The sequence below is a fragment of the Diceros bicornis genome, chromosome 26 (genome assembly GCF_020826845.1).
Source record: "Diceros bicornis minor isolate mBicDic1 chromosome 26, mDicBic1.mat.cur, whole genome shotgun sequence".
NCBI classification, from domain to species: domain Eukaryota; kingdom Metazoa; phylum Chordata; class Mammalia; order Perissodactyla; family Rhinocerotidae; genus Diceros; species Diceros bicornis.
In genome coordinates, this window is record NC_080765.1 from 34,142,748 (window position 1) to 34,156,643 (window position 13,896).

The 13,896-nt window shown below is 49.9% G+C and overlaps 1 protein-coding gene across 2 annotated transcripts in view; it reads right to left on the bottom strand.

Annotated features, from left to right (window-relative positions):
• XYLT1 (xylosyltransferase 1) overlaps positions 1 to 13,385 on the bottom strand; it is a 301,551-nt gene extending 288,166 nt beyond the window's left edge. Inside the window, exon 1 of one of the 2 annotated variants that reach the window (XM_058569969.1) lies at positions 12,875 to 13,385. In XM_058569969.1, the coding sequence (XP_058425952.1) occupies positions 12,875 to 13,219 (345 nt within the window). In that variant the 5' untranslated portion in view covers positions 13,220 to 13,385. The remainder of the gene's footprint in view (positions 1 to 12,874) is intronic. The other variant, XM_058569968.1, reaches the window with a different exon arrangement.
• Positions 13,386 to 13,896: the final 511 nt, after the last annotated feature.

A 13,896-nucleotide genomic window follows, 5' to 3' on the forward strand; every position in this document is an offset into this window, starting at 1 on the left:
AATTATAATATTTAATAATAAAAGGCAGACTTAAATCGTTTTTCCTCTAGCGGTTATTGCATTTGCTTCTAGGGTGAGATGCATTTCATGGTATAAGGGATGGTGCTCCCATTAGACTCCGGTCAGGTTGATTTCCTCAGTATTTGTGGGAAAAGATGGCGCTTGCCCGATTACCAGCTCCCCTCACATGGAAATCTGCCATCAATGAATACTGTTAACATAAACAGCATCTGGCCAAACACGTGGCCTTCAACCTGCAGCAAGACGTGCACTGGACCCACACAAAGCAGAAAGGCCAGGCCTGGCTTCCATTTGATTCCGAGAGAATATGCAGTTAATTATTTTTTCTCACAGTCAGCAGCTGAGTCTCACTGAAATCCGTGCTTGTAATTATTGCAGTAATTATTATTTTAATACAAATCAGCAATGTATCAAAATATTACCCTGTAGACGCTACCTCGCTGCTGCAAGACTGCATAGACAGAGGGCGAATGCTGCCACCCCTGCCCTTCTGTGTGTGCGAGGATAGTGGGAACCTTGGGGAGGGGCCTTCCACTCCAGCCAGACTGCCGGCTTCACCAGTGCCCAAATCTACGGTCATTTTCATGCCCGTCCTCTCTTTAGAGAGGGAGTCATGTTCTGCATTTTACATCATGGTTTGACCTTGGGTGACCCATTCACTGCTGGGTCTCAGTGGTTCCATGCACGCAATGGGCAAACGGTGCCAACCTTCTTGCAGAGCCATTCTGAAGAATTCGTAACCGGAATCACTTTGTTAAAACATTCCATGCAGCACACGGGGATCTGACACACAGGCCACAATGCCTGAGTCCAAACTCCAAGTCTTACTCTGTGACTTCAGGTAATTCCTTACTCGCTCTACAGCTCAGTTTCCTCATCTGTGAGTGGGAATAATAGCATCAGGTTGTCCTAATGATTAAATGAGATAATCCATGAGATGCCTGGCACAGAGGGGAAATTTAATAGATAATAGCAATTATTATTACTATTATTATTATCATTAATTTGAGAGTTGTAAACTCAAATCCCAACAGTGGTCTTGCAGGTAACACAAATAAGCAAAGCAGAATGGCGAGCCCCCTGGCAAAGTGGAAAGTGGAGTCCCACGTAGAGGGGCAGCCACATCTTCTCCTCTCTCTCAAATTGTTATTTCTTTGGGACTACAGGCCAGAATTTCTATTTCTTTTCTTTTCCTTTTTTTTTTTTGCTGATGAAGATTCGTCCAGCTAACATCTGTTGCCAATCTTCCTTGTTTTTTTTTTTCTTGAGGAAGATCAGCCTTGAGCTCACATCTGTGCCAATCTTCCCCTACTTTGTACGTGGGTCACCACCACAGCACGGCTGATGAGTGGTGTAGGTCCACGCCCGGGATCCAAACCTGTGAACCCAGGCAGCTGAAGCAGAGCGCATCAAACTCAACCACTAGGCCACGGGGCCAGCCCCCAAATTTTTTAACAGGAACTCCAAATTAGATTTTTATTTGAAATCACTGATTTTTAAATGTTGGCCCGTAATTAAAAATTTTTTTTTAATTAAAAAAAAAAAGATGAAGGAAAAAACAACTCTTTGCTGCCATGATTCCATCTCCAGCCCAGACCAGACCCAAAGAGAGCCAGGTGTACTTTGTCAGTACTTTCCAGGGTCCGTTTTAGTTGGGAGTTTATACCACCTGCTCACTCCAATAACGAGTTTGTTTTCTCCACGTGATTTTTTTTTTTACCCTAAAAGAAAGCCAAAACAGCAGTCAGGCCCTGGACCTAAGAAGAGTTAAGAATCAAGTCCACGCCCATTGCAAACCGTCCAGTTTCTCCCTTCACACCCTCCCTGAGGTCATCTCCACCCTCTTCTCTGTCATCGCCTCATCTTCTAAACAAGAGGGAATCAGATGAACAATTCAAAAACTATTCCTTGAGAGGACCACGAGAAAAAGCAGGGAATGAGGGCATTTTACATCAGCAATGGAATCTTCTGTGAAGCCTGATGACAAGCAAATGGGGTTCTCTGTTTGTATCTTTTATAACAGCTGCCCCTTCTGAGCTGGGGATAAAAGAGAGAGAGACAATGAATACGCTTTTATTTCAAGCAGAGCATCTGCAAAGCATGGCCCTACATTAAAAAATAAAACAGAAGACAGCCACTCGTCTGGGAAAACAAATATTTCCTACTACATCTCTAATTAATAAAGCCCCATTTCACAAGGAAAGAAGAAAAAAACCCCAAAGAGAGGATGCTTAATGAGGTAACCACTGTATTACTTGACCCATCTAATCTGGTCTTAATACTATCCTTAAATAACGTATACATTAGCTCTCCATTACCAAAAACATTTGTTTATTTTATTAACGTGAGTCTGGTTGAGTGCTAAGACTTTGTGAAATTATCACGCCGTCCTTGGGCTCTGTTTTTATTGCTTCTTCCCTTGCTCATTACAAAATGACTAGTCATCTCCACTGCCCTTTTGAATTGCTGTTCGAGTTGTACTGTGGTTCTGTGGTCCTGGTTCTGAATAGGAGAGTCTCAGCTCAGGGGTAAGTTAATGTAGTCATTACGGGCTCATTTGGGGACGCCTTCATCATGGCTAATTCCATGTCCTACACACGGGGGACTCAAGTACAGTCAATGTGCAACGAATGCTCAGCATGAAGCCAAGAGATGCGCATGAAGGGTCAGATCCCAGTTCAGAAGACTGGCTTGGGGAGCCCCGTAACTGTAGGAGCAACGCAGACAGCACCAGAGAACATCAGAGAGGGCCCACGACGGGGACTTCCACTCAAACCAACCCAGAGCACAGTTCCTCAGCATGTCTAACTTTAATCTTTTCCACTTGAACTTCAGAACAAAACAGCACCACTGTTTACCCGAGAAGCAAGGTATCTTCCAACTGGTTAAGCTAACGTTGACCGAACCTTGGTCATTCCAGCATCTCCTTGACAGTCATTCACCATCCAAGTCAAGGTCAGGATTAGGATCAGAATTAGGGTTTGGTACTATTACTTATACATTTTCATTACGTTAAGTAACTTCTTATATTTAAATTCCACTTTACCCACATGCTAGGCAATAAGAGCTCTGAAGCTATCATTTTGACTAGTTATATTTATATATTTCCCCTAATGAACATTTAAAGAAATACACAGCTATTACAATTTTTAAAAATATTCACCCAAGAAGAGGGGAGGGGTGCATCTGGTCTTGGATGTCCTGAGTCTTGGTCTGGCTGTGGGTTACTTGCGTGTGTTGTTTGCAAAAATTCATCGAGCTGTACGTTTAGAAGAATGTGCACTTTGGTATATATAGTACGTTTCGGTTAAAAAAAAAAAATCTAGGGGGCCGGCCCGGTGGCGTAGTGGTTGAGTTGGCACGCTCTGCTCCGGCGGCCCGGGGTTCGCGGGTTCGGATCCCGGGCGCAGATCTGCGTGCCGCTCATCAAGTCATGCTGTGGCAGCATCCCCCAAACAAGAGAGAGAAAGATGGACACAGCTGTTAGCTCAGGGCTAATCTTCCTCAGCAAAAAAAGAAAAAAAAAGCATCTAAAAGACTATGTGCAAAATTTAACAACTGAATAAATTTTGTACAGATATGAATAGAAACTCTTTAGTAAAAGCTGCAATAATAAAGACCATTTGCCTACGTAGCACCTTCAATCACTGGCGTGTCAGAATTGGGGTGTGTACCACACTTGGGATTCCGGGGGTCAGGCTGGAGCTACTCTGGCAAAAGGTGTCCATCCAAAATAAGTCCTCAACAAAAAATAAATAAAATTAATCCACCCCATCCAAAATAAATCCTCACCCACAGCCTCTTATTTTGTCTCAGCACCCCAACTGTTTCCGTCCTTGTGCTTGTAACTATATAACTTTTTAAAATGTTTCTGTTTGCTTTGTTTGGGGGTCATCCTGCCCCCAAGACCATAAACCTGCTGAGGGCAGGGGCGCAGCCGTCTCTCCCGTACTTGCACAATGTCTGGCACACAGCAAGCTCTCAAGCACTATCTGTTGAATCAATGGGCAGAGATGGGTTGGTGGGAAACCTCTAGTGGATTTCACTCATTCATTCGCTCCTTGTCCGCCAGGGATTACAAGACGATGTGAGGGAGCACAGCCCACTGGTGTGAACGCCCTCACATCCTTCTGCTCTAAGATGGGACCTCATCTCACATTCATACAGGGTCTTCTGAGCCTCAAAGCACTTTCTCATATAGTTACCGAATTAGATCCTCACAACCTAGTGAGGGGGGTGGGGCTTATTAGCATCATCTCCCAGGAGTGTCAAAAAGACACAAGCAGATGAAAGTCACAACTCACCCCTGACAGAGTCGGAACCCAAGCCAAGGTGCTCCGGAATGTTCCACTTCACCTGCCCCCGCCAGCTGACAACTCTCAACGTCCCAACACGTTATTGGGGGACAAGGTTGTGGGGAGCACAGAAAAGGGAAGGCAGACGGTTCAAAATAGCATATTACATTTACCCCCAACAAAGGGGAAACCAGTTTACCAAATTGTAGAATGCAGGATTCTATTTTTGCTGAGGACAATGGCTTCGCAGTGGCCTAACGCTTCTAAGACTTTGCATATTCTGGGTATACACCAACAGGGAAGGAGGAAGGAAACCTCCGCCGTGCCCAGGGGAAGGCAAAGGCAGCGGAGGAAAATAAGTGCTGTGAACAAACCACACGGGGATAATTGAAAGGTGACCACAATTGAAAGGCCGATACTTATTTTTAGCTCGGCACAGTGAACGCGGAGACCTTCCGATCAGAGGTTGCAAACTCGACAGTTTAAAGGGGCCAGTCAGGTATCACAGTGAAAGAAGAGATCTTCGGGGGCTCTTGGGAGCCTGGAGGGTCTTGAGGAAGCCCCCCTTCAGCTTGGCCAGTTGAAAACAAGAAAGAACGTGCACCCAATGCTGCCAGATCTTGTGACTTTTTAAAGGCATTCCAAAATTCCACACTCTTACAGCAAATCCTAATCCTTAAATTTCAGTGCCTTAGTATTTTAACATACCATGTGAACCAAACAAAACCTACCCATGGGCCATGAATGTGAGGGCCTCTCTTGCAAACATCTCTCATGATGACGCTGTATCAGAAAAGAAGATGGGAGCACTGACCATGGGCCAGAGAGCCATGCCGAATCACCAGGCCTTCCAGGTCGATGCCTGCATGGCTCTTGCATTGCAAATGAGGAAACTGAGCCCCTGAGAGGTGACATAACGTGTCCAGGTCACACAGATACGAACGGCCGAGCTCGGCTATGAACCCCTGGCGTCAGGGCACTGCCCCCACCCCATCCTAAACATCACATGACAAGCCTCCCAGGCCCCGCAGCACCTGACCACCTGCTCAACTTGCAAACCTGGGGCAGCTCAATGCTCATCTCTGGGCTCCTTAGTCAGCTATAAGAAGAGCTTGAACCCCATGAGTGGAGCAGTCTAGGCCTCATGTCTGGCAGTTTGGGGTTTCCAAAGGGCCCTGAATCACATAATCCTGGCCCCCACCTGTCCAGAGGACACCTTCGTCTTGTGTCCGAGAGACCACCATGGGGAAGGGGATCAGCAATGAACTGGGCTAGGGCATGGGAGGAACAGCTGTTGATAGGCCATTTATCAGCAGTGGCCCTAACCCTTGCCTGCTGGACTGGTTCTCCCCAACGGCAGGGAGCACACCTGTCCTGTTCACAAAGGCAGTTCCAGTGCTGGGCACAGTGCCTGGCATGCTCTAACTGTTGGAGTGGAGGATGGGTGGGTGGACGGATGAACCCATGCTTGCATAGATAGATGGCTGCACACATGCACACCTGCATAGACAGATGGATGCATGTATGCACAGATAGATGGATGCACGGGTAGATGGAAGCATGCATGAATGGATGGGAGGGAGGGGAGCGAGGGAGGGACAAAGGACTTACTGACTCTGAATCGGGTCAAAACTAAGAACCCAGTCTTTGGAGTCACCACCAACCTTCAATTCCTAGTCTGGCCACTTCTCAGCTGTTTAACTTTCATCCAATTTATTGCCTTAATTTTTATTATTTATAATCAGTAAAACAGAGATGAGACTAATAGCCATTAATTTGCAGGATGTTGTAAGGATTCAATAAGATCTCGTCTTTTCAGTACTTCCACAGTGTCTAGTGCAAGGTAAACACTCAACGCAGAGAAATGCTCATCCCCTCACCATCATCATTAGTACACAGTTACAACGTCTGTACCCCTTGGCTAGGGGACCTTTGCACCAATCTCTCTGCCCCGTAAACTCGACTCTTGTGGGTTTAAACAACGTGCCTCCAGGCCAAGGATTACAGCAACGGATTCCCTGGGAGGAGAAATGCTTGTCATTAGCATCCAGGGACACATTAGCCTGGATTAGATGCCCAGATAAGCCAGCAGTCACCTGGCTGGGACACACCAGACCCGGGACAGAACAAATCTATTTTAGTTGCCCTCAGAGGGCCCTGAAGAGGGAGATCTTCCCCCAGAAAAAGACTTTAGAATGGCCTTAGGGTGCCATCCCTTCCCCATCCGGCTAGGTGTCTGGGTCCCAGGCCCTGAGACTAATAATGCCAGTATCCCCGCTCCCTATAGCGTTGAAGGGGTTAAGATGACACACAGACCCGGCCCCCGGCCCTGCCACCTTCTTTGTAAAGTCTCTGGCTTCCAGTGGGGGAGGGGGCACCCCGACCACAAGGATCAGAGGCAAACAACCTGATGAGTATCTGTGGGCAAACGGGTCGTTTCTGTTGCAGGCGGAAGGAAGGAAGTGCCCACAAGACAACCAGGCTGCGTGTTCTTCGAGATACCTAGCTGCCTCGCCAGGCTCTTGGGCCAAGTCGTGGGCTCCTCCGGAGAGAATCATAGAGCCGTTCAGCCCATAGAGCCGTTCAGCCGGGTGAGCTGAGCAGCAGGAAGCCGGCCGCTGATGAATGAAAGGCTGTCTCCACCGGCCAAGGAACCTTGCATGTTACCCTCTCCCCCTCCTCCCCTGGCTAGGGGGAGCTGAATTCAAAACTCCTTCCTCCTGCCCATCATCCCCGGTGGGCACGATGCATATTTCACTCTAGGGTGACACCATCTTTTCCAGAACCATAAAATGTCCTTGGGGCTGGGCATTACGACCAAATCAATCACCCATGTGCCTCCTTAAACGAGTTCTGTGGTTCCAAGGTGGGGACTTCCACAAGACACTTATAAGAGAGGGGCTGTAGAGCAGAGCAGTTAAGAGCATGGACAGCCCAGGTTCAAACCCCGGCTCTGCCATTCAGAACCGTGGACCCTGGGAACGATGCTTAGGCTCCCAATACCTCGGCTTCCTCACATACGATGAGGGTTACATGAGTTAACATTCTTGAAACACCTGGAACAGGGCCTGGCGAGACATGAGCATCACGACTGTTGCGACCCGCCCTGCAGGAGTAAATGAGTTAATACATACAAAGGACTTAAAACAGTACCTGAAACATCATAACTGCCATCTCGGTATTATTATTATTATTATCATCCTTCTATTTGTCTCATTAGTTAGGGGTCTGATTCAATGAAAACTGCCTATCTGCTCCTTCTCTAGGGCTGGCACCTTTTTAGGAATCTGCAACAATAAGTGAGAAAAGTGGTATAAAGATGTTCAGGAATGATTTGGCTGCATTTAGGGTTTTTCAAAGAACTACACAGACAAGGCACTCAGAAATCAATTGGACTGGGGCAGGCCTGGGTCTGGATCTCAGGTCTGCTATTCCTCAGGATGGTAATCTTAGGGAGCAAGCTGCTTCAGCTCTCTGGGTCTCAGTTTCCTCATTTGTGACATGGGGACAGCAACAGTCCTATCGCACAGAGTCAGGAAGACTCACTGAGACAGACAGGTAATGTTTGCAAAGCCCTCATTATTCCTGCCACATAACTGGCACTCATAAGGCTGGCAATTTCTAGCCTGGTGTCCTTAGTTTCAATTTCCCATGAGTTGGGTAACTCCTTCTTACACCTTGAATTATTATTTTTTTGTGGTGAGCGTTTAATAATAGAATGTATGCAAAACAACTAAAGTTTGCTTGGCATACAGCTGGCGCTCAATAAACGTTATTACTCCTTCCTCGAGCACATTCCATCCTGCTCTGAGGCTGGCACACACAGAAGGGGCTGGATGCATTCGACCGTCTTGGATTTCACTCAAACTCTACTTTGTGTAAATGCATAATTGGACAAAATTGCTTATTTTCAAACATACTAAGAATTTCTTTTTAAGAACAACAGCTCACATTTGAGCATTTCTTATGTGCCAGGCACAAATCGGTTCACACGTATTATTACATTTCCTTCTCACACAACCCTATGAGGTCACCCCAATTTACAGAGGAACAAAATTAGAATGACTTGCCCAAGATCAGGGAGATGGCAAACAGCAGAGCCAGGATTGGAACTCAGGTGTGTCAGACTCCAGGATATGTAATGGAGGTCTCTTTCATTTGCGCTGGGGCCTGGCACACGGTCTCCTGTGACTTCTTCTCCTGTACCCACACCCCTTCCTTTGAACTTGGGTTTTGTTGGGATGGAGTTTGTGTTTTATTTACTTTTTATTTTCCCCAAAGAATTTCCTCTTTGTTTCTGATAGATGGAGACCAGGGTCAATAGAAAGGAGGAGAAGCAAAAGAAAAAAAAAGGGGGAGTTACCGTAAGTGACAACTCTTAGGGCAGCATTAACCAAAAGATAGAGACGCAGTCAGCCCTTACCCATGCTGTCCTGTTACGTGGGCACTGTGCATTTCAGCCTTTCTGCAGGGAGATTTATGGCCCCACCAGTTATAAATAGCTCTGGGTAGGAGGGCAGACCTTTACCACAGAGATATCCTTAAGTATATTTTGTTTTCTGGGGAAAATACACAAACACACACACACAGATGTCAGGTATCTGGTCTAGCTCAAGACACCAAATTTTCTTTTCTATTAAGACCATGGATCAAAGCTGAAAAAACCCCAGCGAACAGGAACTTTTGCCTTGGCTTCTTATTTGCAAAATAGCAAGCATTTGCCACTCAACCTTCTGGAAGATTAAAAAAAAAATCTGACAAACTAGAGAGAATGTCTAAAGTGTAATAAGACTGGAAGGAAAGTGAATATATATATACATATATATATATATATATACACACACACACACACAAAATTTATATACATATATATAAAATTACATATATATACCTATGCATATTTCTACTTTTATTTATCTATTTTATTTAACATTTTCCAGTATATGATTAAGCAGATGGCAACATCCGCAGTAAGATAAATATTGTTCAATGATGCATATTTCTGTACACAAAGTGTAATGCATTGCAGAAGCAAAATAAAACTCCATTGAGGGTGTAAAAAAAACGACCATCAATAAAATACCCTCTGTTCTCTCTGGTCTCAAAACATTTGGATAGAAAGAAAAGCTATGCCTCTGAGCCTGTTAGAACCAGAGGCAATCTGGATACAGTGAACCAATTTTTCAAAGTCACTGCCGATGTCTGAAAAAGTCCTGAGTTATCTGAGTAATGTGAAGTATGAGGAATTTCTGCCGAAAAATCAACATTTCAAAGGAGTCAGACAGTACAGACACACTATTCTACTTTATGTGTGTGTGTGTTTGTGTGTAAGGGCAGTAGAAACTTAGGTTTCTTAAATGAAACTTACTAAGATCAGTTTATTTAAGGGCACAGGCAATAAGTACAAGGAGTTCAAGCAGATCAATAAACATTCGTTACATTAACACACATAGCTCTCTTTCATTTTCTTCAAAATCTTATTCAGAACCTGTGCTGTGATCTTTTTGACGCCCTCCCCAATGTTTCCCCTCCCTTTATAAGTGAGCCCATCAGTTTCTTAAATTCAGAGATGACAGCACAATCCACAGCTTACTGGATACCCAGTGAAAGAACCAGTGTCACAGCCACAAAACTCATCTGCAATCCACCCAATAATTCTAATATTTTAAGAGCTTTGAAAGAGGCTGAGAGGAAAAGGGGAGCTTGCAAATCTTTTATGGATCTGCCCATCTTGCCTTCATCCTCATGCTGTCTGACTCCGTCTGCTTGAGAAACTGGGTGTTTCTTCTTGGCTTCTTAAAATGCAGCAAAAATACAATCAGGTCCTTCCACTGGGATGCAGCTCCCCAAACACAAAAGGAGCTAGCGCACAAGCCTTGGGAGGGTGGGCACAAGGAAGCAGCGAGGTCTGGTTTGGAAAATGCTCTGTACACAGTGCCTGCCTGACACTCTGGGACACACCCACCACTGCCACCAGGGCCACAGATTCCCTTTGCATGCGAGAACCACAACTGCCCACTCCACCCCACTCCCGCCCGCAACAGAGCACACAGACGAAGCATCATCTTCCAGGCACGTACCTGACCAGCTCTTTACGAGAGCCATGTGGAAAACCACAGGGAAGCTTTCTGTAATGTCCCACTCCTGAATCTCCCTCCAAAGCATCATGCCGGCAGCCCCCTCCCCCACCAGGGTCTGCAAACAAACCACCTGTTGCAGGGGCTTCAGTGGCTTGCAAAATGGTCTGGTCCTCTCTGAGCCTGCAACCCAAGCTCAGGCGACACCAGACTTTGGGAACAGCCTGCCCCCTTCTGGTCTCCTTGAGCTCCGTGGAAGGACAGGGGCTGGGTGGGCACAGCTAGAGGAGGACAGACCCCTACTCTTACCCAGCATGTCTGCGCTGTGATTTCAGGATCTAGTAGAGCAGAGGGGTAGATGTGGGGAGAGGGAAAAGAGAGGAGTCGGACAAGCAGATAAAATAAAATACAAATCCAGGAGATACAACAGTGAACAGCAGCATGGTAGACAACCACAAAGAAGGGACGCCGATAGACAAAAGAAAAAATTCCTAGCGTATGTCTATATCGGAAGGTAAAGAAATGGAGACCGTGGGAGATGCGGGTTGGGGGACAGTTAACTGAACCTGAACATTACGAAAGCAGAGTTTCAGGAAAGCAAAGCAACTCTGTGACTGGACCTGGAACTCCAACAAGAATACAAAAGGAAAAATGGCTTGCTCACACCCACGTTCCCAATTGCAAACCTCTCTGTGGCTGAACTGGGAGGTGAGAGAATAAGACACTGAACTGAACACACACAGAGGGAGTGTGGACAGAGTACTCAAAATGCCAGGGACTCAGGAAGAAATCAGCCAGCCAGGCCTCCTTCCTTCTCCACTTGTTTCAACAGGTGGAATCTGCACCCAAAAGGCACCTCCTGACGCCCGTCTGAAGCCCAGATGCAAAGGATACGGTAAGTCCCATGCCCCCCCGTCCACCCTATGTGTTCCCACACTGGATCAGCAGCGCATGTCCCACCCCCCAGTAGGGCTCCAAATCCAGAAAGAACTTCTAATTGCATTTCTGCCCACACACATCACTATCCACTCCAGGAGTTCAAAGGCATGTCTGGGAGTACCCTTTGCTATGAATAAGAGGCCGCAGGACTTTGGGAATGTTCTAGTTCTCCATTAGGAATCTCACTCCACTCTCCTCCCCACAAAGGGGGGAAAGACGTCTCTCCACTACCCACACAGACCAGCCAGCAACGTGAAATGCCATCGCATCACGTCTTGGGGCTGGCTCAGCCCACAGGCACAAAGAGTCGTACTCCGGCAACCCGGGGACTCCAAAGAACTTGAACAGATCAAAAGGCATCACGCTGTGTCCGAAGGCAGCCTTCAGCGAGGGCTCCCAAAGTGACAAGTGACAGAGACATGCATTCAGTGCTTAAGGATCCTGAAACTACTCCCTGGTGTCTAACGTCCCCCAAGGGTTGGGAGAATCCCTATAGGCAAGTGGTATAATGAAGACACAGACAGATACTCAGCACATCATTATGCCTTAAGACAGACACTCATATCACAGAGTGCTGAGACCCTGGCCCAGCGCTGGGGACTGTGACCTCCTGTCCTGTGTGCTCCTAGCTCAGTGGGCTCAGCAAGGCCGCCCAAAAAAAGGCATGAAAAGCATCCCTGGAGAAGTTGGGGACAGGAAGACACCCAGATGGCCCCAGCTCTATGGAAGGAACAGTTTCAGAGCCCAGACTGTTCACACCAAAGAAGGGCAAAGAAAACCCACAGGAGCCAAAGTCGTGATGGTGTGGTCAGACACACGGCTGGTGACAGGAATCAGCTACACACAAGACAGACAGCCAGAGACAACCAACGAGGAGAAGGGTAAAGAAAGTCGGAGAGGGCACCGGGAGAGGGCAAGGTTAGAGATGTCTCGAGAAGGTAGAACAGGAGACCGCAGACATCTAGGGATGGGTGACCTGAGACCCAAAGTAAGACTAGGCACCCAAGACTGAGTCTTGATTCAGGGACACGGTTGGAGACTTGGGACACCGATCCCAGACCCCCTCTGAGGCCAAGCAAAGACAACCAGGCTGCAAGCAGGGGACGGAGTTGTCTGCACCTGGCTCGGCGAAAACCAGAGATGCTGCGAGCACCACCCATGAGCAGCGGCCGAGGATGCCCGGCGCGATCCACGCACTCAGACAGGGAGCGAGCCACCGACAGCCACATGCATGGAGCAAGTCAGGGCGCCAGCAAGAGTGAGGGGCAACAGGAACCCAGCCTCCCCCAGAGCGCCTCCTCCGGAGATAACTTCCCCAGACCCCAAGGGGGCAGTCCTCAGAGTGCGGATGGGGCAGCCCACCGCCCCTGAGCCTTGGCAGGGACCCCACCCCGGCTTCCGGGGGAAGAGATGCGGAGCCAGCAGGCTTGGGGAGTCCCAGTCTGGAGACTGGGGTTCAAGGGCTGGGGGGCGTGGGGTGTGGGCTGCCTCCCTCCCGCCCTCCTCCCTCCCTGCAGGACGCGAGGCGACAGGGCATCTTACCAGCGCCCGCGCGGGCAGTGCCCCCCGGCTGGCCGGCCGCTGCGCCCGGGGCTCTCCGGGGCCGCCTCCCCGCGCGCGCGCCGGGGGCCCCCGTCCTCCGCCGCCGCCTCCTCGGGCTGCGGCCGGCTCGGCGGGCAGGTCGCGGCGCTCGCGGCGCGGGGCCGGGGCTGGGGGCGGCTGCTCCGCGCCTCCGGCCGCCGCGCCCCCGCGGCGCTCGCCGGCCCCGGAGTCCAGGCTGCTGAAATTCCACACGACCAGCGTCTGCAGCAGCAGCACGGTGAGCGCCGCGAGCAGCGCCGAGCGCGAGCGCCGGGCCAGCCTCCGGGCGCACGGCGCCGCCACCATCTTCGGAGCGCGGCGGGCGAGCGGGGCGCGGGGACCCCGGCGCTCCGGGCCGCCCCCGCGCTCCCCGCGCCTCCCGCGGCCGCCGGCTGCCGCTCGGCTCCCGCTCCGCCGCCGCCGCCGCCTCGGCGCGCCGCTGCTCCTCCTCCTCCTCCTCCTTCGCCGCCGCCGCCGCCGCCACCGCCGCGGCGCGGAGTTTTCAGACGGGCAGGGACCCGGACGTCACCAGGAGGAGGGGAAGGCGGGAGGCGGGGGCGCGAGCCCGCGGAGGGGCGCCGGGCGCGCGCGCGGGGAGGGCGCGCGGGGACGGGGGGGCCTGCCCGCCGGGCTCCCCTCCCCACACCCTCTCCCGGGGCCGGGGGGCCGGCTGACCGCGAAGGGGCCGAGGGGACGCGGGCCGGGGTGGCGCGGGGCGGGGCCTGGGGGCGGAGCGACGGAGGAGAAAGGAGGAGGGAAAGGAAGGGGGTGGGGGCCGGCAGAGAGGACAGACACCCCAAGGCAGGAGCGGGAGTAGGTGGGGGGAAGGGGGACAGTTCCCGCGACAGAGAAAAAGAGGCGCAGGCAGAAAAACGGGGGGAGCTCTGGCGGAGGGTGGGCCCGCTCAGGACCAAGGGGAGGTCAGGAGGATCTGGGGGTCCTGAGCTCCCGCCTTCCATGTGGAAGCAAGCACGAGGCGCGGA